Source organism: Saimiri boliviensis, chromosome 1 (assembly GCF_048565385.1).
Source record: "Saimiri boliviensis isolate mSaiBol1 chromosome 1, mSaiBol1.pri, whole genome shotgun sequence".
Taxonomy (NCBI): Eukaryota; Metazoa; Chordata; class Mammalia; order Primates; family Cebidae; genus Saimiri; species Saimiri boliviensis.
In genome coordinates, this window is record NC_133449.1 from 177362886 (window position 1) to 177385748 (window position 22863).

General features: G+C 42.4%; 2 protein-coding genes across 3 annotated transcripts in view; one reads left to right on the forward strand and one right to left on the reverse strand.

Moving 5' to 3' along the window:
• HSPA4 (heat shock protein family A (Hsp70) member 4) overlaps positions 1 to 22863 on the reverse strand; it is a 64045-nt gene that overhangs the window by 23722 nt on the left and 17460 nt on the right. For both annotated transcript variants that reach the window (XM_074381546.1, XM_003920590.4), the window contains exons 3-7: positions 20481 to 20621; positions 16220 to 16342; positions 11640 to 11739; positions 10553 to 10686; positions 6675 to 6919 (exon numbers count right to left, since the gene is read on the reverse strand). In XM_074381546.1, coding sequence (XP_074237647.1) covers positions 6675 to 6919; positions 10553 to 10686; positions 11640 to 11739; positions 16220 to 16342; positions 20481 to 20621 — 743 coding nt within the window. The remainder of the gene's footprint in view (positions 1 to 6674; positions 6920 to 10552; positions 10687 to 11639; positions 11740 to 16219; positions 16343 to 20480; positions 20622 to 22863) is intronic.
• LOC101033416 (lysosomal-associated transmembrane protein 4B-like) lies at positions 1665 to 2393 on the forward strand. Its single transcript, XM_074381550.1, is given in 1 exon segment — positions 1665 to 2393. A coding segment is annotated over 1 exon segment (465 nt). The 3' UTR covers positions 2130 to 2393.

Below are 22863 nucleotides of genomic sequence, written 5' to 3' on the forward strand. Positions count from 1 at the left end.
TTAAACCTAGGAGGCGGAGGTTGTAGCAAGCTGAGATCATGCCACTGCACTCCAACCTGGATGATCTACTGAGGTTCTGCCTCAAAAACGACGACGACAACAACAACAACAACAAGCAAATCTATGGAGACAGAAAACATACTGGTAATTGCCTAGGGTATAAAGGGAAATGGAGAGTAAATGCTAATAGGTACAAGGTTTCTTTTTGGGGTGATAAAAACATTCTAGAATTAAATAGTGGTCACAGTTGCACACATTGGAATTATACACTTTAGTAACATTTTATGGTATGTGAATTATATCTCAACAAAAACGATACAGAAAATGAAAGAAGAAATCAGAATTAGAAAAACCTAGAAAAGAATCAGAAATAAAAGAATAAATGTCAGGCCAGGCACAGTGGCTCACGCCTGTAACCCCAGCACTTTAGGAGGCCGAGGTGGGAGGATCATGAGGTCAGAAGATCGAGACTATCCTGGCTAACACAGTGAAACCCCGTTTCTACTAAAAATACAAAAACTAAGTTGGACGCGGCGGCACACGCCTGTAATCCGGGCTACTCGGGAAGCTGAGGCAGGAGAATCGCTTGAATCCGGGAGGCAGAGGTTGCAATGAGCCAAGATCATGTCACTGCACTCCAGCCTGGGTGACAGATCAAGACTCTGTCTCAAAAAAAAAAAGTAGCTATTTTGATTCCAAAAAGAAAAAAAAACAATATCAGAAATGAAAACTAAACAGTACACAAGAGCAATGCCATGAAGGAGATTGGACCAAAAATGGCAAATATAGAAAACAGACAAACTAAAAATAAAAAAATTAAAAAAAAATAGAAGATAGGCAAGAAAGAGCCAACATAATTATGTAGGAATTCCCCCCACCAAAAAAAAAAAAAAAAGCCCACAGCACTAGAACAGAATACTAGACAATATAATTCAAGAAAACTTAAGAACATTTCATTAAACTTAATTTGTAATGTCAAACTATATAATGAAAAGCCACATTGCATACCTGGAATAAAACTGATGCAAAATATCCAACATCAAAACATACTGTAGTAAAATTATTGAGCTTTCTTTTTTAGACAGGGTCACACTGTCATCACCCTGCCTGAAGTGCAATGTGGTGTGATCATGGTTCACTGCAGCCTCGACTTCCTGAGTCCAGGTGATCCCTCCCAACCCCACCTCCCAAGTAGATGGGACTACAAGCAAATGCCACCACATCAGGCTATTTTTTTGTGTACTTTTAGTAGAAACAAGGTTTTGCCATGGTCCGCAGGCTGGTCTCTAATCCCTGAGCTCAAGTCATTCGCTCGCCTCGACAACCCAAATTGCTAGGATTTCAAGTGTGAGCCACCACACCCAGGTGGATTTCCAAGGAAAAAAAATACCAAAAACATTTGGGCATCTAAGCAAAAAGAACAAGTGACAAATAAATATCTAAAAACTATGCTGTCACACTTTGACAGCAATGTTATACACCAAAAGAAAATAGAGCATTACTGCATTTAAGATACTGAAGGAAAGAAAACATGAGCTAAGAATGTGCTATCCAGCTAAAGTGACTTTTAAGTATAAACATGGGATTCTCTCGTCACTGCCATGGAAGGAATGCTTTTCACCCTCTGCCATAATTCTGAGGCCTCCCCAGCCAAGTAGAACTACATGTGCATTGCGATTGAGATTTCTCTTCTCATGATTCTGGTATGTGCTATGGCTACTTATGGAGTATACAAGCAACACGCAGCCTGGATTATCCCATTCTTCTGTTACCAGATCTTTGATTTTGCCCTGAACACTTTGGTTGCAATCACTGTGCTTGTTTATCCAAACTCCATTCAGGAATACACATAACTGCCTCCTAATTTTCCCTACAGAGATGATGTTATGTCAGTGAATCCTACCCATTTGGTCCTTATTATTCTTCTGTTTATTAGCATTATCTTGACTTTTAAGGGTTACTTGATTAGCTGTGTTTGGAATTGCCACCAATACATAAATGACAGGAACTCCTCCGATGTCCTGGTTTACGTTACCAGCAATGACAATACAGTGCTGCTACCGCCGTATGATGATGCCACTGTGAATGGTGCTGCCAAGGAGGTGCCTCCACCTTACATGTCTGCCTAAGCGGAGCTCAGGGCAGCAGCTTGACTTTTTTGACATCTGAGCAATGGTTCTGTTATTTCACTTTTGCGATGAGCTCTCTGAGCTTGTTTGTTGCTGAAATGCTACTTTTAAAAATTTAGATGTTAGGTTGAAACCTATACTTTTCAGCATATGCTTTACTAGAACACTGTTATAGATGAGCTGTAGAATTCTTTCTGTAGGATTCGGGGTGTAATGGGCTTCACTAACCTTCCATAGGCACTGAAACTTCCCCCAAATCTGATGGACCCAGAGTCAGAGAAGTTTGCTTTTGTACCTGCTGGACTCCAAAGTTAGGCAGGTAGTCACACTTTTTCTCTCTACTCCCTCTATTTTGAAAGTGTAAAATAAAACCAAAAGTAGACAACTTTTTCTTAAGCCATTCCAGTGTAGAGAACAAAACCTTATGAAAACAGGAATGGCAATTGTGTAATCATTGTTCTAATTAGGTAAATAGAAGTCCTTATATACGTATTACAAGAATTTGCCCCACAGCATCCCTTATGACTTAAGTTCAATGACAGTTTGCACTTGGTGGTAAAGAATTTTTCTCCATGGCCTAAATCAAGCACTAGGCCATGGGAGCAGTGACCATCTGATGACTGTTCTCATGCATCCGGGTCCAGGGACATGGGGCGACGTGCCTTGTCTGTGTTAGAGGGTGGGACAATGTGTTTGGTGCTGCACAGGATCTGATGCTCCTCTCCTGGATTCACATCCCGACCCAGGGCCTGCTTTTACTAAGTGTTCTGCCCTAGCCTGGTTCAAGGAGGTCATCCAGCTGACTTTATCAAGAGGAGTTGGGATATATTTAATATACATTTGCCTGACAACTTGGAAAAAGGAAAACCCTTTTCCTCCTCCTTTCCCTCCCTCCTTTCTACCGCTTTGAACTTTCAAGTATACCTAGTATCATTTTATAATGTAAAAGTTTTCAGAAAAATGAAGGTTGATTTCCTTGTATGTGCTTATTATCTTGACTACCTGAACTGCAGGGATTTTTATATATACATGTGTTCCAAAGTCAGCAACTCTCCCTGTTGGTTCATTATTGAATGCGCTATAAATGAAATATCTTGCAATTAGAGTCTATTTGCCCACATCCAAAAAAAAAGTATAAACATGGCAAACTGTCATTCAACATGCAAGAACTTAAAGAACACTATTCACATGTGCTATCCCTTAGGAGTCTGCAGGAGAATGCCCTTCCAACAATCAAAACAATAAATTAACATAAAACTACTAGTAATCTGCTAAAATAATCTTAAAAATTGAAAATCAATGCTGATAAAGATGTGGAGAACCAGAAACCCAGGACAGTGCTGGTGGAATAATCACTGGAGATTCCTCAAAAAGTTAAACATAGAACTGCTGCATGTGCCAGCAATTCCACTCCTAGGTATATATGTAAAAGACCTGAAAACAAGTATTTGTTCACAAATGTCCATAGCACTATTCACAATAGCTAAAAAGGAGAAACCCAAATGTCCATCAGCAAATGAATGGATAAATAAAACGTGGTATATCATAGAAGAAAACAGTATCTGCCCCCAAAAAAGAAGCAATTAAGTACTGATAGATGACCAAAAAAAAAACAAGTACTGATACAGACTACAATGTGGATGAACCTCAAAAATAGTACACTGAGAAGTCAGACACAAAAGAAGCCAGACACATACTACATGATTCTATTTATATGAAATGATACACCCACAGAAACAGAAAACAGGCTGTTGATCACCTATTGGGTATGAAGTTTTATTCTGGGGTGATAAAAATGTTTCTCCATTACACAGAGCTGGCCATTGCAAAACTCTGTGAAAATTTTAAATGTCAGTGAACTGTTTGCTTTAAAACGGTTAATTTTATGGTATGTGAATTTCACCTCCATTTTTTTTCTTTAACGAATACACCATTAATTAAAAGAAACATAATGTCAAATAATCTGGTTTCGAGCCAAATGCAGTGGCTCACACCTGTGACCCTAGCACTTTGGGAGGCTGAAGAAGGCGGATCACCTGAGGTCAAGAGTTCGAGACCAGCCTGACCAACATAGAGAAACCCCGTCTCTACTAAAAATACAGAAGTGGCCAGGCGTGATGTCGCATGCCTGTAATCCCAGCTACTCGGAAGAATGAGGCAGGAGAACTGCTTGAACCCAGGAGGCGGAGGTTGCGGTGAGCCAAGATCACACCATTGCAATCCAGCCTGGGCAACAACAGTGAAACACCATCTCACAAAAAATAAAAAAATAAAAATCTGGTTTCATTGATTTAAACAAAGGTGAGTATTAAAGACTAAACGAAGGAGACCAGGCATGGTATCTCACACCTGTAACCCCAGCACTTTGGGAGGCTGAGGCAGGCAGATCACTTGAGTCCAGAAGTTCAAGACCAGCCTGGGCGACACGGTGAAACCCAATCTCTACAAAAAATACAAAAATTGGCCAAGCATAGAGGCACATGCCTCAGTCCCAGCTACTCCAGAGGCTGAGGTAGAAGGATCACCTGAGCCTGAGGAACAGAGTGCAGCAAGCCAAGATCACACCACTGCACTCCAGCCTGGGTGACAAAATAAGACCCTATCTCAAAAAACCAACAACAACAACAACAAAAACACTTACTAAATGAAGGCTGTAATATAGAACACAAAAGAGCTATACATTCTAATGATATAGATACAGTATAACTTTTTTCTTATTTTGGATACAGTCTCACTTTGTTGCCCAAGGTGGAATACAGTGGCTCGATCTCAGCTCACTGCAACCTCCATCTCCCAAGTTCAAGCAATTCTCCTGCCTCAGCCTCCCAAGTAGCTAGGATTACAGGCGCCTGCCATCACACCCAGCTAGTTTTTCTATCTTTAGTAGACACAGGGTTTCACCATGTTGGCTAGGCTGGTCTCAAACTCCTGACCTCAAGTGATCCGTGTGCCTCAGCCTCCCAAAGTGCTGGGATTACAGAAGTGAACCACCACACCCTGCCACAGTATAACTATTTTTAAAAAACACCACAGAGCCGGGCGTGGTGGCTCAAGCCTGTAATCCCAGCACTTTGGGAGGCTAAGGCGGGTGGATCACAAGGTCAAGAGATCGAGACCATCTTGGTCAACATGGTGAAACCCCATCTCTACTAAAAATACAAAAAATTAGCTGGGCGTGGTGGCGCGTGCCTGTAATCCCAGCTACTCAGGAGGCTGAGGCAGGAGCATTGCCTGAACCCAGGTGGCAGAGGTTGCAGTGAGCCGAGATCGCGCCATTGCACTCCAGCCTGGGTAACAAGAGCAAAATTCCATCCGCGGGGGGGGGACACCACAGAGGCAAAGTCAGTATTTAAAAAATTTAAACCACTTTACAAGTATCTACTTAGCTCTTACAAACACGTAAAAGTTTACCAACAATTTCTGAAACATACTTGCTTACCTCCAGACTTCATGGAACACACAAACACACACAAGACTGCTGCTTAATAAAACTGAAAGCCATCTTTGCAAGTAGGGAGAAAGGTGACTAAAAATGTGGTTCCAAGGCAACAACAAACATCATTTCAATTTTTTTAAAGATAGCTCAGGCATCAGTCTTGTGTTATCTTTTTTAAAGATAACACACCATCAGTCTTGCCTGAATTCTACCAGTAGAGTTCACAGCCAAAAGAACATCTTACTCCCATCATCCAAGCAAATGAACCAAGTAACACCACCACTCTGGATGTTTCCGAAGATCACTCTGAAATGTCAATCACCCAGAATTCTTGCAGCACTATACAAAAGAGCTGTCACCCCCAAGTGAATTTGAATCTTTCAAAAAGAACAACTTCCGTCTAGGCACAATGGCTCACACCTGTAATCCTAGCACTTTGGGAGGCCAAGGCCGGTGGGATCACCTGAGGTCAGGTATTCAAAACCAGCCTGGCAAACATGGCAAAACCCCATCCCTACTAAAAACACAAAAATAATTAGCTAGGCGTGGTGACAGGCACCTATAATCCCAGCTACTCAGGAGGCTGAGGCAGGAGAATCACTTGGAACAGAGTGGGGTCAGGAGGCAGGCAGAGGTTGCAGTGAGCTGAAATCATGCCACCTTATTCCAGCCTGGTGGAAAGAGCAAAAAACTCCATCTCAACAAAAAAAGAACAATTTCTCAATCACTGAGTAAATTAAATTCAATTTAATTCTGCATTACAGCACTTTTCCCTGATGTTACAGAAATCTCGTATTTAACAAATGCATATTTCCACAGAAAATTGTAGTAAGAAAATTAAAATTAAGAAAAAAAAAATACATATGTAAAGAACTACCAACATGTTGGAATATTCAATTAATCAGAACAAAAACACTGGTCTACATTATTAGAATAAACAGACCCAACTTCACATAAAAAGCAGGGTCCTGAATGGCTTCCAATTTTTAAAATAGAACCGAAATTATCATATAACCCCCATGATGATTTTAACAATTAGCTAATTAAAGGTTAATAAATGTTAAGAAAAATCACTGTTCACTTTAATATTGAAACTGTAATACACTTACCTATTCATAGTTCCAGATACATCAACATCATTCATAAAACATTCAATGCTCAAGGGGAGATCTGAAGCATTTGCACTCATCAATTTCTTGAGTTTCTCACACTCCTGAGAGAGTCGTAATAATGCCCGGATTTTGGACTTTATGTCTAGCTTGTATTTCTTCCCAAATTCTTCACAGAAGTGATTTACTAACACTTCATCGAATTTTCTGCCTCCCAATGTTGTGTCAAATGCAGTGGCCAGAACCTTAAGGAAAAAATGAGAATTAATCTAACAATTACCCAATCAATTTTGAAATGGATGATACATTGACCTGGTAAGTTATTTAAAAAAAAAAAAAAAAAAAAAAAAAAAGAGGGAGGGAGGGTTACATTAAGGTTAAAACAAGGCAATGTATACATCGTTTAATCCCTATTACAACTACACTGTAAAAATAGGCACTATAATCCCCAATTTACAAGGAATGCTACAGACCTCAACAGATGAGATAAACCGCTATTCACAAAGCTACTAAGTGGCAGAAGTGGGATTCAAAGCCAAATCTCCTTAAATCCAAAGTCCATGCCCTCCTCACTACACCAATCTGACCCCCAATAGCAATTACATGTCCAAGGTAAAATACACTAACATTTCATGTACACACTTCTAGTCTACTCAGTAACACAAAACTGAGTAATACTAAAGGCTCAACTCTCTGCAGATTACTACCAACAGATGTGTTAAAGCCTTAGCTCACAGCAATATGTTCCCACTTAACCTGGAAGTCTAATTAGCTTGGGTTATCCATTCTCAAATCTCTAACAGATAAGAAGCGAACTAGATCTAATTAGATTCAGTAACAGAAGTTAGGCTAAATAAGTGATGACATCCTTATGAAGGAGTAAAACCAATAATAAAAAAAAAAAATCTCTTCAAAGAATGCAAAATGTCATGGGGGAAATTTTCTTAGTATGTTAACCGAAAAAAAGAAAACAGGCCACAGAGCTAAATATAGTGACTCCGATTCTGTTTTCTTAGAAAACCAGAATGAAATACACCAAACTGTAGAGAATGGTAAGATTATAAGTAACATTTCTCTCTTTTTTTTGAGATACAGTCTCACTGTGTTGCCCAGTCTGGAGTGCAGTGGCATGATCTCAGCTCACTATAGCCTTGACCACCCAGGCTCAAGCAATCCTCCCACCTCAGCATCTCAAGTAGCTGGAACTACAGACACACATCACCACATTCCGCTAATTTTTGTTTTGTTTTGTTTTGTTTTTGTAGTGAAGGGGTTTCACCATGTTACCCAGGCTGTTCTCAAACTCCAGACTCAAGCGATCCCCCCACCTCAGCACTACATGCAGCTAACTTTTGTAGAGACGAGGTTTTGCCATGTTGCCCAGACTTTTCTTTACACATGTGTTTTCCAAATTTGGGAACTTTTTTTTTTTTTTTTGGTTTTTTTTGTTGTTTTTTTTTTTTTTTGAGACGGAGTTTCACTCTTGTTACCCAGGCTGGAGTGCAATGGCACGATCTCAGCTCACCGCAACCTCCACCTCCTGGGTTCAGGCGATTCTCCTGCCTCAGCCTCCTGAGTAGCTGGGATTATAGGCACACGCCACCATGCCCAGCTAATTTTTTTGTATTTTTAGTAGAGACGGGGTTTCACCATGTTGACCAGGATGGTCTCGATCTCTTGACCTCGTGATCCACCTGCCTCGGCCTCCCAAAGTGCTGGGATTACAGGCTTGAGCCACCGTGCCCGGCCCCTGGGAACGTTTTTATAATGAATATTTCTATCATTTAAAAGTAATCAAAAGGATTGGAAAAGTGAGAGGTGACAGCTGACAGTGAAGGACAATTTAGAAAAACAGAAGCAGATGGTCACTAATACATTTCACTCTGATCCAAAGCCAGGCTAAATTATGACCAGAATCTTCTGTTTATAAAAAGATGAAAGCATAGCACAGATCTTATAAATAATTCTATTAGGATTAAAGTTTAAACACTGAAAAATTACAATGGCCCACCATTTTTAGCTGTAAAAAAGCAAAATCACAAATCTTACTTCCCAATTATCTAAAAAATTTGCTTTACTTTTTTTTTTTTTTTTTTTTTTTTTTTTTTTTTTTCCAGAGACAGAGTTTTGCTCTTTTTGCCCAGGCTGGAAATGGCACGATCTCAGCTCGCCGAAATCTCCACTTCCCGGGTTCAAGAGATTCTCCTGCCTCAGCATCCCAAGTAGCTGGGATTACAGGCATGTGCCACCATGCTCAGCTAATTTTGCATTTTTAGTTGAGATGAGGTTTCTCCATGTTGGTCAGGCTGGTCTCAAACTCCCAACCTCAAGTGATCCGCCCACCTCGGCCTTCCAAAGTGCTGGGATTACAGGTGAAAGCCACTGCACCTGGCTGCTTTTTTTTTTTTTTTTTTTTTTAACTACCTAGAAATAACATAAACCAGAAAATAGAAAAGTCTATTTTTCAAAGAAACAGGACCATAACAAACAAAAGTCTCAAAATGCCTCCAAAATTACCAAATATTTAGTTTGATGTTATCACTCTCCAACAATCTCCAATTAGCACCAGGGGGTCAAATTAGACATTGGCACTAAGAATTTTAATATACAATTCAAATAATTAAAGCAAACACCTGAAAAAATCCTTGGTTCTTCACCAAATTGTAGATGAAATCATCTAGACAGAGAATTTTATACCCTACTGTGGAACTAGCATAAACCAGCAAACTCAAGTGTGACAGAGATCACCCTCTAGCCCCTCCTTGCCTTCTACACTTCTGTGTGTACAAAACTGCTTCAACTTAAGGCTTTCCAGGAATCTGTAACTCCGAGTCCAGTTTTCTTTTGGAATCTGAAAGAAACCCCTTTTCCAGAACACTGAAAACCTCAAGAGCAAGAGGAAAGAGCACCTGCAGCTTCCTCTTAATCCCCAGTGTAAAATTCACTAAAGAACCACATGTTTAAATAAATCTTCCTGGCCAGGTGCGGTGGCTCACACCTGTAATCCCAGCACTTTGGGTGGCCGAGGCAGGTGGATCACGAGGTCAAGAGATCGAGACCAACCTGGTCAACATGGTGAAACCCCGTCTCTACTAAAAATACAAAAAATTAGCTGGGCATGGTGGCGTGTGCCTATAATCCCAGCTACTCAGGAGGCTGAGGCAGGAGAATTGCCCGAACCCAGGAGGCGGAGGTTGCAGTGAGCCGAGATCACTCCATTGCACTCCAGCCTGGGTAACAAGAGCGAAACTGTCTCAAACAAAAAAAAAAAAAAAAATCTTCCTGGGCCAGGCGAGGTGGCTCACGCACCCAGCACTTTGGGAGGCCAAAGCGGATGGATCACGAGGTCAAGAGATCAAGGCCATCCTGGCCAATATGGTGAAACCTGTATCTACTAAAAATACAAAAATTAGCTGGGCTTGGTGGTGCATGCCTGTAATCCCAGCTACTCAGGAAGCTGAGGCAGGAGAATCACTTGAACCTGGAAGGCGGAGGTTGAAGTGAGCTGAGATTGCACCACTATATTCCAGCCTGGCGACAGAGCAAGACTTGGTATCAAAAAAAAAAAAAAAAAATACAAAAATTAGCCGGGCATGGTGGTGCATGCCTGTAGTCCAGGCTACTCAGGAGGCTAAGGCAGGAGAATCAGTTGAACCAGGGAGGCAGGGTTGCAGCAAGCCAAGATTGCGCCACTGCACTCCAGCCCTGGTGACAGAGCAAGACTCCATCTCAGAAAACAATAAAAAATAAAAATCCTAATAACCCTGTAAGGTATGGATTATTTTTCCCATATTATAGATGAGTAATAATCATCTTTCAAAAATTCATAATTACCATACTAGTAACACAGTGTTCCGGAAAAAATACCACATACTTACTTTCAGTTTTCCTCTATTAAATGCACATAGAGAAACTTGATAAGCAGAATGGCCCATGTCTACAAAAACTACATTTCTTGGTTTCTCTTCTAAGGCAGGAAGATCTTGCTTATAGATTCCATATGCAAGAGCAACTACAGAAGATAAAAAGCAAAAATTAAACATAGTATCATCTAAGTAGTAAATAAAATTCATTTAAGCAGGAAAAAAGTTGTATATATAATGAATGCAACTACATGTGTTATGTTTTAGAAACCAAATTCTTTATAAGCATTGTATAATTTATTCAAGAACAAGATTATCTTCCAAAAGTTAAATACTGACATTCACTCAGACTTTCTTATAGTTGCCAATCAAGGCCAGGCCTAGTGGCTCACGCCTATAATACCAACACTTTGGGAGACTGAGGTGGGTGGATCACAAGGTCAAGAGTTGGAGGCCAGCCTGGCCAACATGGTGAAACCCTGTCTCTACTAAAAATATAAGTATTAGCCAGAGTCCCATCTACTTGGGAGGCTGAGGCAGAACTGCTTGAACCCAGGAGGCAGAGGCTGCAGTAAGTCGAGATGGCACTACTACACTCCAGCCTGGGTGACAGAGCGACAGTCTGTCTCAAACAAAAAAGAAAAAGACTTCCTTACAGCTGCCAATGGACTTTGGCAATTTTCCCAAACCATCTCCCCTTCTTTCCAAATATATTTTCCTGGATTTCTTCTATGTCTATGCTATGTTAATATCCCCACATGTTCTGTCCATGAGATGCTGCTTAATGTCCCATTCCTCTGACTCTACCAGTCCACAAGTCTAAGAGAAGGCCAATCTTTAAACCAAAGCACTGCTCCACACACTAAGTGTGCTCCTTCCCCAACGAGCATGTCATTAAATACCAAAATGCATGCTGTAAGGGTACACAAAAGTACTAGTCAGATTAACTCTTCACAAGTGACACAGTATCCAAAAACACCATGACACGGTGGAAAGCAAGGGTGGCAGCACTGAAAACAAAATAAAGATCAAGAAGCCCAAGGGTTTTGAAATTTCACAGCCTTCAAGATTAGTCAAAAAAGTAATAATCAGTCATTCTTACCCGCAGTAGTTTCATTCATTAATCGCAAGCAATTAAGACCAGCAATCTGTGTTGCATCCATCACCGATCGTCTTTCTGCATCAGTATAGAAACAAGGAACCTACAAAAACAAAAATGAATGTTTACTGTATTATAGATTCTAATTTTAGTTAGTAAAATCTCCAGGAACGCCATCAAATCCCTACAGAATTTATTCTGTATATGATAAAGAAAATATTTCAAACTAATAGGGAAAATTTAGAATATTTAGTAAGCAGTGTTAGGATAACCGAACAGCCATACCATTACCTTACACACACATTACATGACAGACCAAAATACCAACAGCTAAAGTAGTGACCACAGAAAAGTTAATACAGAGGCCAAAAACTGCTATCCTTAGAAAATGCCTGCTTCCATGTTGGCCCTTGCCTAGCATCTAGGATCTTGATTCATAAACAGTTCACTACATCAACAGAAAAAGTTTCCCTAAATGATTAAGAGTGACTCACTGTACCTAAACTGTTTACATAAGAATGCAGCTTGTGCTGACTGCCAGCCTTCCTTCTGGGAATCTGGAATTTTGGTTCATGCTAGGTGTAGGATACCAATGTGACTGATCCTTCAATAAAAACCCTGGATTAGCCAAGCATGGTGGCTTATGCCTGTAGTATCAGCACTTTGGGAGGCCAGGGCAGGTGGATCACCTGACGTAGGAGTTTGAGACCAGCCTGGCCAACATGGTGAAATCCTACCTCTACAAAAAAATACAAAAAAAAAAAAAAAAAAAAAAAAAAAACTAGCTAGGTCCCTGGTGGCACATGCCTCTAATTCCAGCTACTCCCAAATCTGAGGCAGGAGAATTGCTTGAACCTGGGAGAGGCAGAGGCTCCAGTGAGCTGAGATCATGCCATTGCACTCCAGCCTGGGAAACAAGGGCCAAATACCATCTCAAAAAAAAAAAAAAACAGCAACAACAACCTGGATCCACAGGCTCAGGCAGACAGGCAGAAATCCCATGGAAGAGGACATTTCACACGTGTTGTTATAACCTGTTGCTGGAGTTAAGCACATGCTGACTCTGGGAAGCTTGTACCTGGTTTCCTCCAGACTCTGCCTCGTGTACCTTTTCCCTTTGTTGATTTCTCTTTTGTATCCTTTCACTACAATAAATCTTAGCATGAGAACAGCTATATGCTAAGGCAGGGGTCCCCAAACCACACATGCGGCACCCTGAGGCCATTTATCTGCCCCCGCCGCCCTTCAGGAAGGGGCACCTCTTTCTTTGGTGGTCAATGAGAGGAGCACTGTATGTGGCGGCTGCAAAGCGCGGCGTCACTCAGGTACAGTACTACTTTGTCACTCACGTACAGTACTACTTCCGGTGACGCAGGACGCAAGCGTCACGGCTCCGGAAGCGCGTCATATGACGCACATCCCGCCTGCGGCTGCGGTGCCCCACATCACCGGAAGCAGTATGAAATAACAGCAGAAGTAGGAAGAAAGGCAAAGCACTATAACCATTATTACACAGTACAATGGCCCCCATACTCCCCCAAATGTACAACAACATAATGGCCCCTATAACCTCCCTTTGCCCAAAAGTCTCCCCCTACATTACTACACACCGTGTTTCCCCTATTATAAGACCCTGTCTTATATTAATTTTACCCCCAAAAGACGGGGGCTGTCTTATTTTTAAGAGGTGTCTTATAATAGGGGAAACATGCAGCAGTGGGCTTCCCACAGAAGAGGCCCACCGCTGCTGCAGATGTCCAGGACACTGTATACACAGTGTCACGGGCTGATCACTGCCATCCCTGTATACAGCACTGGAGGCGGTGCTGGGCCTGTGACACTGTATACCGCTGTCTGGGATAGTGGAGGCAGCAGCGCTGGCTGCGAAGGGTGTCACACCTTGCATAGTCCGGCCCTCCAACGGTCTGAGGGACAGTGAACTGGCCCCCTGTGTAAAAAATTTGGGGACCCCTGTGCTAGGGCCTGTGAACACTTCTAAGCAAATCACCAAAATTCAGTGTGATCCTGAGGCCCAACCCAAACATGACAACATTATCACCTTTTAACTTGATCCTCAAAGCTGGAAAAGACACTTAAACATTCCAGTATTTTATATAAATTTTACTTCCACACAAAACGTAACACGGGATCAAAGCTAGGGGCAATAGATGAAGGAATGGAAACAAATCTGGGAGACCAATGGAGAGCCGAGGAAAGATAGGAAACATCTAAGAAATACAGTCTGCTGTATCAGCCACTGGGGAATCAAGGCCACTGAATCTGAGCTTTTTTTTTTTTTTTTTTTTTTTTTTTTGAGATGGAGTTTCGTCCTTGTTACCCAGGCTGGAGTGCAATGGCGCGATCTCGGCTCACCGCAACCTCCGCCTCCTGGGCTCAGGCAATTCTCCTGCCTCAGCCTCCTGAGTAGCTGGGATTACAGGCACGTGCCACCATGCCCAGCTAATTTTTGCACTTTTAGTAGAGACGGGGTTTCACCATGTTGACCAGGATGGTCTCGATCTCTCGACCTCGTGATCCACCCGTCTCGGCCTCCCAAAGTGCTGGGATTACAGGCTTGAGCCACCGCGCCCGGCGAATCTGAGCTTTTTAAAGGAACATAGCATTTTTATTCTTCTATAAAGAATAAAGCCGGCCGGGCGTGGTGGCTCAAGCCTGTAATCCCAGCACTTTGGGAGGCCGAGGCGGGTGGATCACGAGGTCAAGAGATCGAGACCATCCTGGTCAACATGGTGAAACCCCGTCTCTGCTAAAAATACAAAAAATTAGCTGGGCATGGTGGCGCATGCCTGTAATCCCAGCTACTCAGGATGCTGAGGCAGGAGAATTGCCTGAACCCAGGAGGCGGAGGTTGCGGTGAGCCGAGATCGCGCCATTGCACTCCAGCCTGGGTGACAAGAGGGAAACTCCATCTCAAAAAAAAAAAGAATAAAGCCCATAACCAGAATGGGGTATACAACTGTTATCCAATTCCTTCTGACAAATGTCAATTCTACTTTACCATTTAACCAAGGACAAAGGAATCCACCAGGCAACAGACTCTGGGGTGAAAAAGCCACCTAACAGTCCTTGCTTTGCCAATCAACGCACCAACATTAAGACAAAAGAGGCCACAAAACTAAAGTATCAGGTAACAACTGCAGAATGATGAGATTCGGTGGCAAAATCAATGTTAACCACACATAGTTCAACAGTACCTAGGGATTCCACCATACTACAAGCACAAAGCTACAGGTAGCCAGGTTTCTATCTTCAGGGATATGCAAAAGATAAGATAAAACTGCTGGCTGGGGCGGTGGCTCAAGCCTGTAATCCCAGCACATTGGGAGGCCGAAGCGGGTGGATCACGAGGTCAAGAGATCGAGTCCATCCTGGTCAACATGGTGAAACCCTGTCTCTACTAAAAATACAAAAAATTAGCTGGGCATGGTGGCACATGCCTGTAGTCCTAGCTACTCAGGAGGCTGAGGCAGGAGAATTGCCTGAACCCAGGAAGCAGAGGTTGCGGTGAGCCGAGATCGCACCATTGCACTACAGCCTGGGTAACAAGAGTGAAACTCCGTCTCAAAAAAGAAAAAAAAAAAAAAAAGATAAACTGCTGTCATGTATTTATGCTTTTTTGTAGAATTTTTTTTGAGACAGGGTCTCACTCTGTTGTCTAGGCTGGAATGCGGTCGTGTGATCAAAGCTCACTGCAGCCTCAAACTCCTGGGTTCAAATGAGCCTCCCAAGTAGCTAGGACCACCACCATGCCCAACTAATCTTTTTTTTTTTTCTTTTTTTGGCAGAGATGGGGGTCTCACTGTGTTGCACAGGCTGGTCTCAAACTCCTGGCCTCAAATGATCCTCCTGCCCTGGCCTCCCAAAGTGCTGGGATTAAACCACCATGCCCAGCCTTTGCCTTTGTGTTTAATGCTAGATACCAACAGCAAATACAAACAGAGAACAAGTGCCATTTACAGTTGGGGTATTCAACTAATTCAACAAATGAGTGACTACCCTGTGCCAGACACTATACTAGGTGATGAAAAAAAATCCAGGAAGCAATGGGCAGGCTGAGATAAATGAACCTTGAAGAACAGAATTTAAATAGGCAGAGTATCAACGGAAGCCTGAGCAAAAGCTCACCAGCAGAAAAGAGTATTTAAGAAAATGAGGCCGGGGCAGTGGCTCACGCCTGTAATCCCAGCACTCTGGCAGCTGAGGCAGGTAGATCATGAGGTCAGGAGTTCAAGACCAGCCTGGCCAAGACAGTGAAACCCCATCTCTACTAAAAATGCAAAAAAATTTAGCCCGGCATGGTGGCAGGCACCTGTAATCCCAGCTACTGAGGAGGCTGAGGCAGGGAATTCCTTGAACCTGGGAGGTGGAGGTTGCAGTGAGCCAAGATAATGTCACTGCACAGCCTGGGTGACAGAACAAGACGCCTCAAAAAAAGACTAGTTTCATAAATTTTTTAAATAACCGTTACAACCTGAGGCAAAAACCAATTTTACTTGCAATGAGCAGCTTTCTTCTCTCTGCTTCTTCATGCAAACTCCCAATGTGTAGGGTGTCAAACTCACCGAAACAACACAGTCAACTACAGGCTTCTTAAGAACACTTTCTGCTGTCTCCTTTAGTTTGGACAAAAGCATAGCAGTCACTTGTTCAGTGGTAAAATTTCGCTCTTCCTCCATATATGTCACCTGCAAGAAAACAACAAAAGGGCCTAGACTTTTTATATTTTTTTCTTCATGTCCTGGTCCTAAAAGCTAAAATGAACAATATCTCCCACTATGAATGGAACATTACTCAAGAGGGGGTTGGGGAAAAAAAAAAAGCTAGTTTTAGAAGTAACACCTTGAAGGTCACTACTTATAGCTTTTTTTTTTGGAATTAGGGTCTCTCTGTCACCCAATGTCACCCAAGCTGAAGTGCAGTGGTATGATCACAGCTCACTGGAGACTAACTTCCTGGGCTTAAGCGATCCTCCTGTCTCAGCCACCCAAGTAGCAGGGAGCAAAAGCGTTATGTCACCGTACCTAGCTAATTTTTTATTTTTTTAATTTGTTGTAGAGACAGGGTTCTTGCTTTGTTGCCAATGTTGGTCTCAAAACTCTTGGCTTCAAGCAATCCTCTTGCCCCAGCCTCCCAAAGTGCTGGGATTATAGGCATGAGCCACCACATCTAACCTATTTTAGCTTCCAACAGATTTTCCAAACACTATACTTGGAGATGAAGCACCACAATGTGAAACAACAAATCTTGAGAAAAGTTCCTTTGCAAAGGCAAATCAGTGTAGCTCACCATGACCCACACTGTCCCTTCATAAAGAGGTTGCTGGTAGAAACTATTTTACTATCTGACATACTATGTGTATTTTAATGTGTTTACTGTTTACTTTATTATCCATCTCCCCTATTAGGATTTCAATCTAATCAGAGGACATGGATGTCTGATTGTTCAGTGCCATACCCCCAGCACCTAGGACAGGACATGGCACAATAAATACTGGTTGAATTAAATAATAAAAGATGAAGGGACATGGATGAACCTGGAAACCATCATTGTCAGCAAACTGACACAAGAATAGAAAATCAAACACCACATGTTCTCACTCATAGGTGGGTGTTGAACAATGAGAACACATGGACACAGGGAGGGGAACATCACACACTGGGGTCTGTTGGCGGGGATAATAGGGGAGGAACAGCAGGGGGTGGGGAGTTGGGAGAGATAGCATGGGGAGAAATGCCAGATATAGGTGATGGGGAGGAAGGCAGCAAATCACACTTCCATGTGTGTACCTATGCAACAATCTTGCATGTTCTTCACATGTACCCCAAAACCTAAAATGCAATTAATAATAATAGTAATAAAAGATGGGCTGGGTACAGTGGCTCACACCTATAATCCCAGCACTTTGGGAGGCCAAGGCAGACAAATCACTTGAGGTCAGGAGTTAAAGACCACCCTGGCCAACAACATGGTAAAACCCCATCTCTACTAAAAACACAAAAAGAATTAGCTGGGCGTGGTGGTCCATGACTTGTAATCCGAGCTACTTAGGAGACTGAAGCACAAGAATTGCTTGAACCCAGGTGGCAGAGGTTGTAGTGAGCCCAGATCATGCCACTATACTCCAGCCTAGGCGACACAAGAAGACTGTCTGAAAAAAAAAAAAAAAATTATTTTTTTTTTTAAGTAACAATAATAATGAATGAACAAAGGTTCAAGATAAAGCCCTACTCAGATAAAAGTCTGCAATTCTAATAACACAAATTTTAAATGCTGAAAGACTGCCTAGGCCAGGCATGGTGGCTCATGCCTGTAATCCCAGCACTTTGGGAGGCTGAGGTGGGCAGATCATCTCAGGTCAGGAGTTTGAGACCAGCCTGGTCAACATGGTGAAACCCTGTCTCTACTAAAAATACAAAAACAAAATTAGCTGGGCATGGTGTCAGGCACCTGTAATTTCAGCTACTTGGGTGGCTGAGGCAGGAGAACTGCTTGAACCCAAGAGGCAGAGGTTGCAGTGAACAGAGATCATACCACTGCTCTAGCCTGGGCAACAAGAGCAAAACTTTGTCTCCAAAAGAAAAGACTGCCGGGCACAGTGGCTCACACTTGTAATCCCAGCACCTTAGCAGGCCAAGGCAGGTGGATCACAAAGTCAGCAGTTCGAGATCAGCCTCGCCAATATGATGAAACCCCGTCTCTACTAAAAACACAAAAAAAAATTAGCCAGGTGTGGTGGTGTCTGTCTGTAATCCCAACTATTTGGGAGGCTGAGGTAGGAGAAGTGCTTGAACCTGGGAGGTGGAGGTTGCAGTGAGCCAAGATGGTGCCACTGCACTCTAGTCTGGTGCCTGGTGACAGAGCGTGACTCCATCTCAAAAAAAAAAAAAAATTGCCTAAAATAATCCCATCCCATCTCACATGCCCATATTACCCAATTACAATCCAGAATAGAACACCTTTCTTTCAGCTGCTGCCCTAACTCAGCTTGTGTGCCACCTTCTCACTCCCCAGCCCAACCACAACTTATTATGGTTTAGAACTGAACAGTTCTTACTTTATTGCATGCTAAAGATGGGGCAGTACCCCTCCTAGTGCCCTTTCTCAATTATCCCTTTCTTCCCTATTTGCCTAATTCTGATGTCAATCCCTTCACTTTTAGACTTGGATCTACTTGTTCCCCAGGTCTTCTTCCTAATCTTTTTCTACTTTGGTTCTTGCAATGCTTATAACTAAATCTGCCAATACTTACCCTATTTCTTTTACAATTAATAAGTACTACTCATTGAGTCACCTTCCTTTTTAATCCCTTTCTCTCTCCTGTGCTTTAGCTTCATCTTTTACCATGTCATTCAAACTGTCCTTAGAGAATTACCACAGATATTTTAAGTAAGCCCAGTCATCTCTTTAGTTATCAGAATTTTTCACTTCTAAATACAACTAAATTCTTGGCTACTGGAACAGCAGACTGCCTTTTATCACAGTTCTCACCATCTCTTGGCTTTCCAGCGTGTTCTCCATGATTCTTGGTCTCCAAAACCAAAACTGTCCATAAATTCACCTGCCTAGAAAGCCAATCCCGCCCCCACCCCCGCCTTGTGAATTCCAATTACCTCTGAGTGCAAGAGGCAGATGTGTCTGCCCTAACTATCTCCCAGCCTCTTACCTCTTTTCTGTGATCAGTTCACTGCACACTTCACAGAGTCTCCTCTAGATGTACCAGAGACAAAGACCAAACTCACTTCACACCAAAAGATCATCTCTTTCCAAATTAAGTCCTATTGCCAAGAGTATGTCCACTTATCTGCTAGTGACTTAAAACTGTGATTCCTGCCGGGCATAGTAGCTCATGCTTGTAATCCCAACACTTTGGTAGGTCAAGGCAGGTGGATCACAAGGTCAGGGGTTCAAGAACAATCTGGCCAACATGGCCATGTATCTACTAAAGATACATGTAAAGATACTCAACATGTATCTACTAAAGATAGAAAAAATTAGCCAGGCATGACGGCACACGCCTGTAATCCCAGCTACTCAGGAGGCTGAGGCAGGAGAATCACTCAAACCCAGGATGCAGAGGTTGCAGTGAGCTGAGATCATGCCATTGCACTCCAGCCACGGCAACAGGGCGAGATGCCACCTCGAAAAAAAAAAGAAAGAAAAAAAAAAAAAAACAGCCGGACGTCATGCCTCACGCCTGTAATCCAAGCACTTTGGAGGCCAAGGCGGGCGGATCACCTGAGGTCGGGAGTTCAAAATCATCCTGGTAAACATGGCGAAACCCTGTCTCTACTAAAAAATACAAAAAAATTAGCTGGGCATGGTGGCGCGTGCCTGTAATCCCAGCTACTCAGGAGGCTAGGGCAGGAGAATAGCCTGAACCCAGGAGGCAGAGGTTGCGGTGAGCCGAGATCGCGCCATTGCACTCCATCCTGGGTAACAAAAGCAAAACTCCTTCTCAAAAAACAAAAAACAAAACAAAAAAAAAACTGTGATTCTTTCACCTGCTTTTCCAGAAGTCACTCCCTAAAATCACGCTAAAAAGGTCATTTGCATCAGTGAGCCAAACAAGCAGCAATGGCAGTGTTAACTTCAAACCATCACTACCTAGGCTTCCAACCCATGTTAAGAGCACCACCCACAGTTCCCAACCAAAGTCCAGATCATTCAAAAATGCCAAAAAATCTTTACCAGCAAAAAGCTGCTCCTACGCATGTGTAAGCATTTTCATTACAATCTGACATCAAAATAGTAAAGATATATATTGAACAGATAAAAAAATAATACTGCATTTTAATCATAAGGCATTTAACTTGACAACCTTACCTTTATACCCGTTAATCCTGTGGGCAATTGCTCAATATCATATGCAAGGTTAGACTTCTCTGCCTCCACAAATGGATCAGAGAATGCTCGGCCATGGAATCTTTTAAATCCTTGGACTGTGTTCTTTGCATTAGAAATTACCTAAGAGAAAGAATATCAAAGAGTGGAAAGACTACTAATAATTTTTTTTTTTTAACTTCAACATCCTCAGATAAAATTAGCATCATTTTAAATTTAGTTGCCTTCTTGGTTTCAGTTTCTATAGACACTAAACTTTTCTTTTTTCTTTTTTTTTCTTTTTTTAAGACAGAGTCTCACTCTGTGGCCAGGCTGGAGTGCAGTGGTGCAATCTCGGCTCACTGCAACCTCCGCCTCCCGGGTTCAAGTGATTCTCCTGTCTCAGTCTCCCAAATAGCTGGGATTACACGCATCTGCCACCATGCCTGGCTAATTTTTACATTTTTAGTAGAGACGAGGTTTCACCATGTTGGCCAAGATGGTCTCAATTTCCTGACCTCAGGTGATCTGCCCATCTAGGCCTCCCAAAGTGCTGGGATTACAAGCATGAGCCACACCACACCCGACCCAGACACTAAACTTTTCTAAATGGTGCTTACTAGGATTCGAAGTGAGGGATAAGGGACTTGCACAGGTCTCACAGTGGGAGGGCTAAAAATAGAGCCCTGCTCTTCCTATATCTCCTGAAGTCAGGTCATTGTAGAAGCATTTCCATTCTTTAACTTCCAATAAACATTTACATAAAGTAACTTTTAGCCTTTAAAAACTGTCCATAGTTTATGGTTTAACGTTTCCAGGAACCAATTCAGCTATACATAAATTGATTCAGAAATTCTAGTTAAAGCCAGATGTGGTGGCTCACTCCTGTAATCCCAGAAATTTGAGAGGCCAAGGCCTCATCTGAGGTCAGGAGTTCAAGACCAGCTTTACCAACATGGTGAAACACTGTCTCTAATAAAAATACAAAAAATTAGCCAGGCATGGTGGTGAACACCTGTAATCCCAGCTACTCAGGGCGCTGAGGCACGAGAATCACTTGAACCTGGGAGGTGGAGGTTGCATTGAGCTGAGATACGGCCACTGCACTCCAGCCTGGACGACAAAGCAAGACTCTGTCTCTCAAAAAAACAAAAAAAGAAAATTACAGTTAAACAAATAAAAATCATACTAAGTACACAAAAATGAACACAAAAGGATACTGAAAGAGTGTTATTTGTAATAGCAGACACCTAAAAACAGCCTAAATGGTTAATAACAGGAAAATGCTTAAATAAATTATGGTAAATCCAGACAATGAAATACCATACAATAGGTAAAAGTTTTTAAAAGTGGTTAAGACAAATGTCTATATGACTTTTGTATAAAGGCTGAACAAATGACTTTCAAATTCCTTCACTTTTGTATCTATGTTACCTAATTCCTTTAGAATAAACTATCAATTTATGAAGGGAAAATGCTGACAAAAAGATTCAAAAAATTCCAGAAGACCTTCTGCTTAGGATTTATAGGCTCCTCTTCCCAGTGCAGGAAATGTAATAAGCTCCTGTATCAACTAGATGAAAAGGCACACACAAAAGTCCTTTTGTAAAACAGATGAGGCCTCCCCAATCAGACCCTCCTTGAGTAAGCTGCCAAAAAGAAACTCTGTAACACAATAACTGTATCAACCTAGAACTGGGCAGCCAGTTTAGTACAGTAACTCTTTCTTTTTTTTGAGACGGAGTTTCGCTCTTGTTACCCAGGCTGGAGTGCAATGGCACCATCTCGGCTCACCGCAGCCTCCGCCTCCTGGATTCAGGCAATTCTCCTGCCTCAGCCTCCTGAGTAGCTGGGATTACAGGCACGCGCCACCACGCCCAGCTAATTTTTTGTATTTTTAGTAGAGACGGGGTTCCACCATGTTGACCAGGATGGTCTCGATCTCTTGACCTCGTGATCCACCCGCCTCGGCCTCCCAAAGTGCTGGGATTACAGGCTTGAGCCACCGCGCCCGGCCAACAGTAACTCTTTCTAAATCATGAAAAGTAGCTTTTAAAAAACTGGTGCAAGGCTGGGCGCGGTGGCTCAAGCCTGTAATCCCAGCACTTTGGGAGGCCGAGGCGGGTGGATCACGAGGTCAAGAGATCAAGACCATCCTGGTCAACATGGTGGAACCCCGTCTCTACTAAAAATACAAAAAATTAGCTGGGCATGGTGGCGCGTGCCTGTAATCCCAGCTACTCAGGAGGCTGAGGCAGGAGAATTGCCTGAATCCAGGAGGCGGAGGCTGCGGTGAGCCAAGATCGTGCCATTGCACTACAGCCTGGGTAACAAGAGCGAAACTCCGTTCTCAAAAAAAAAAAAAAAAAAAAAAAAAAAAAAAAAA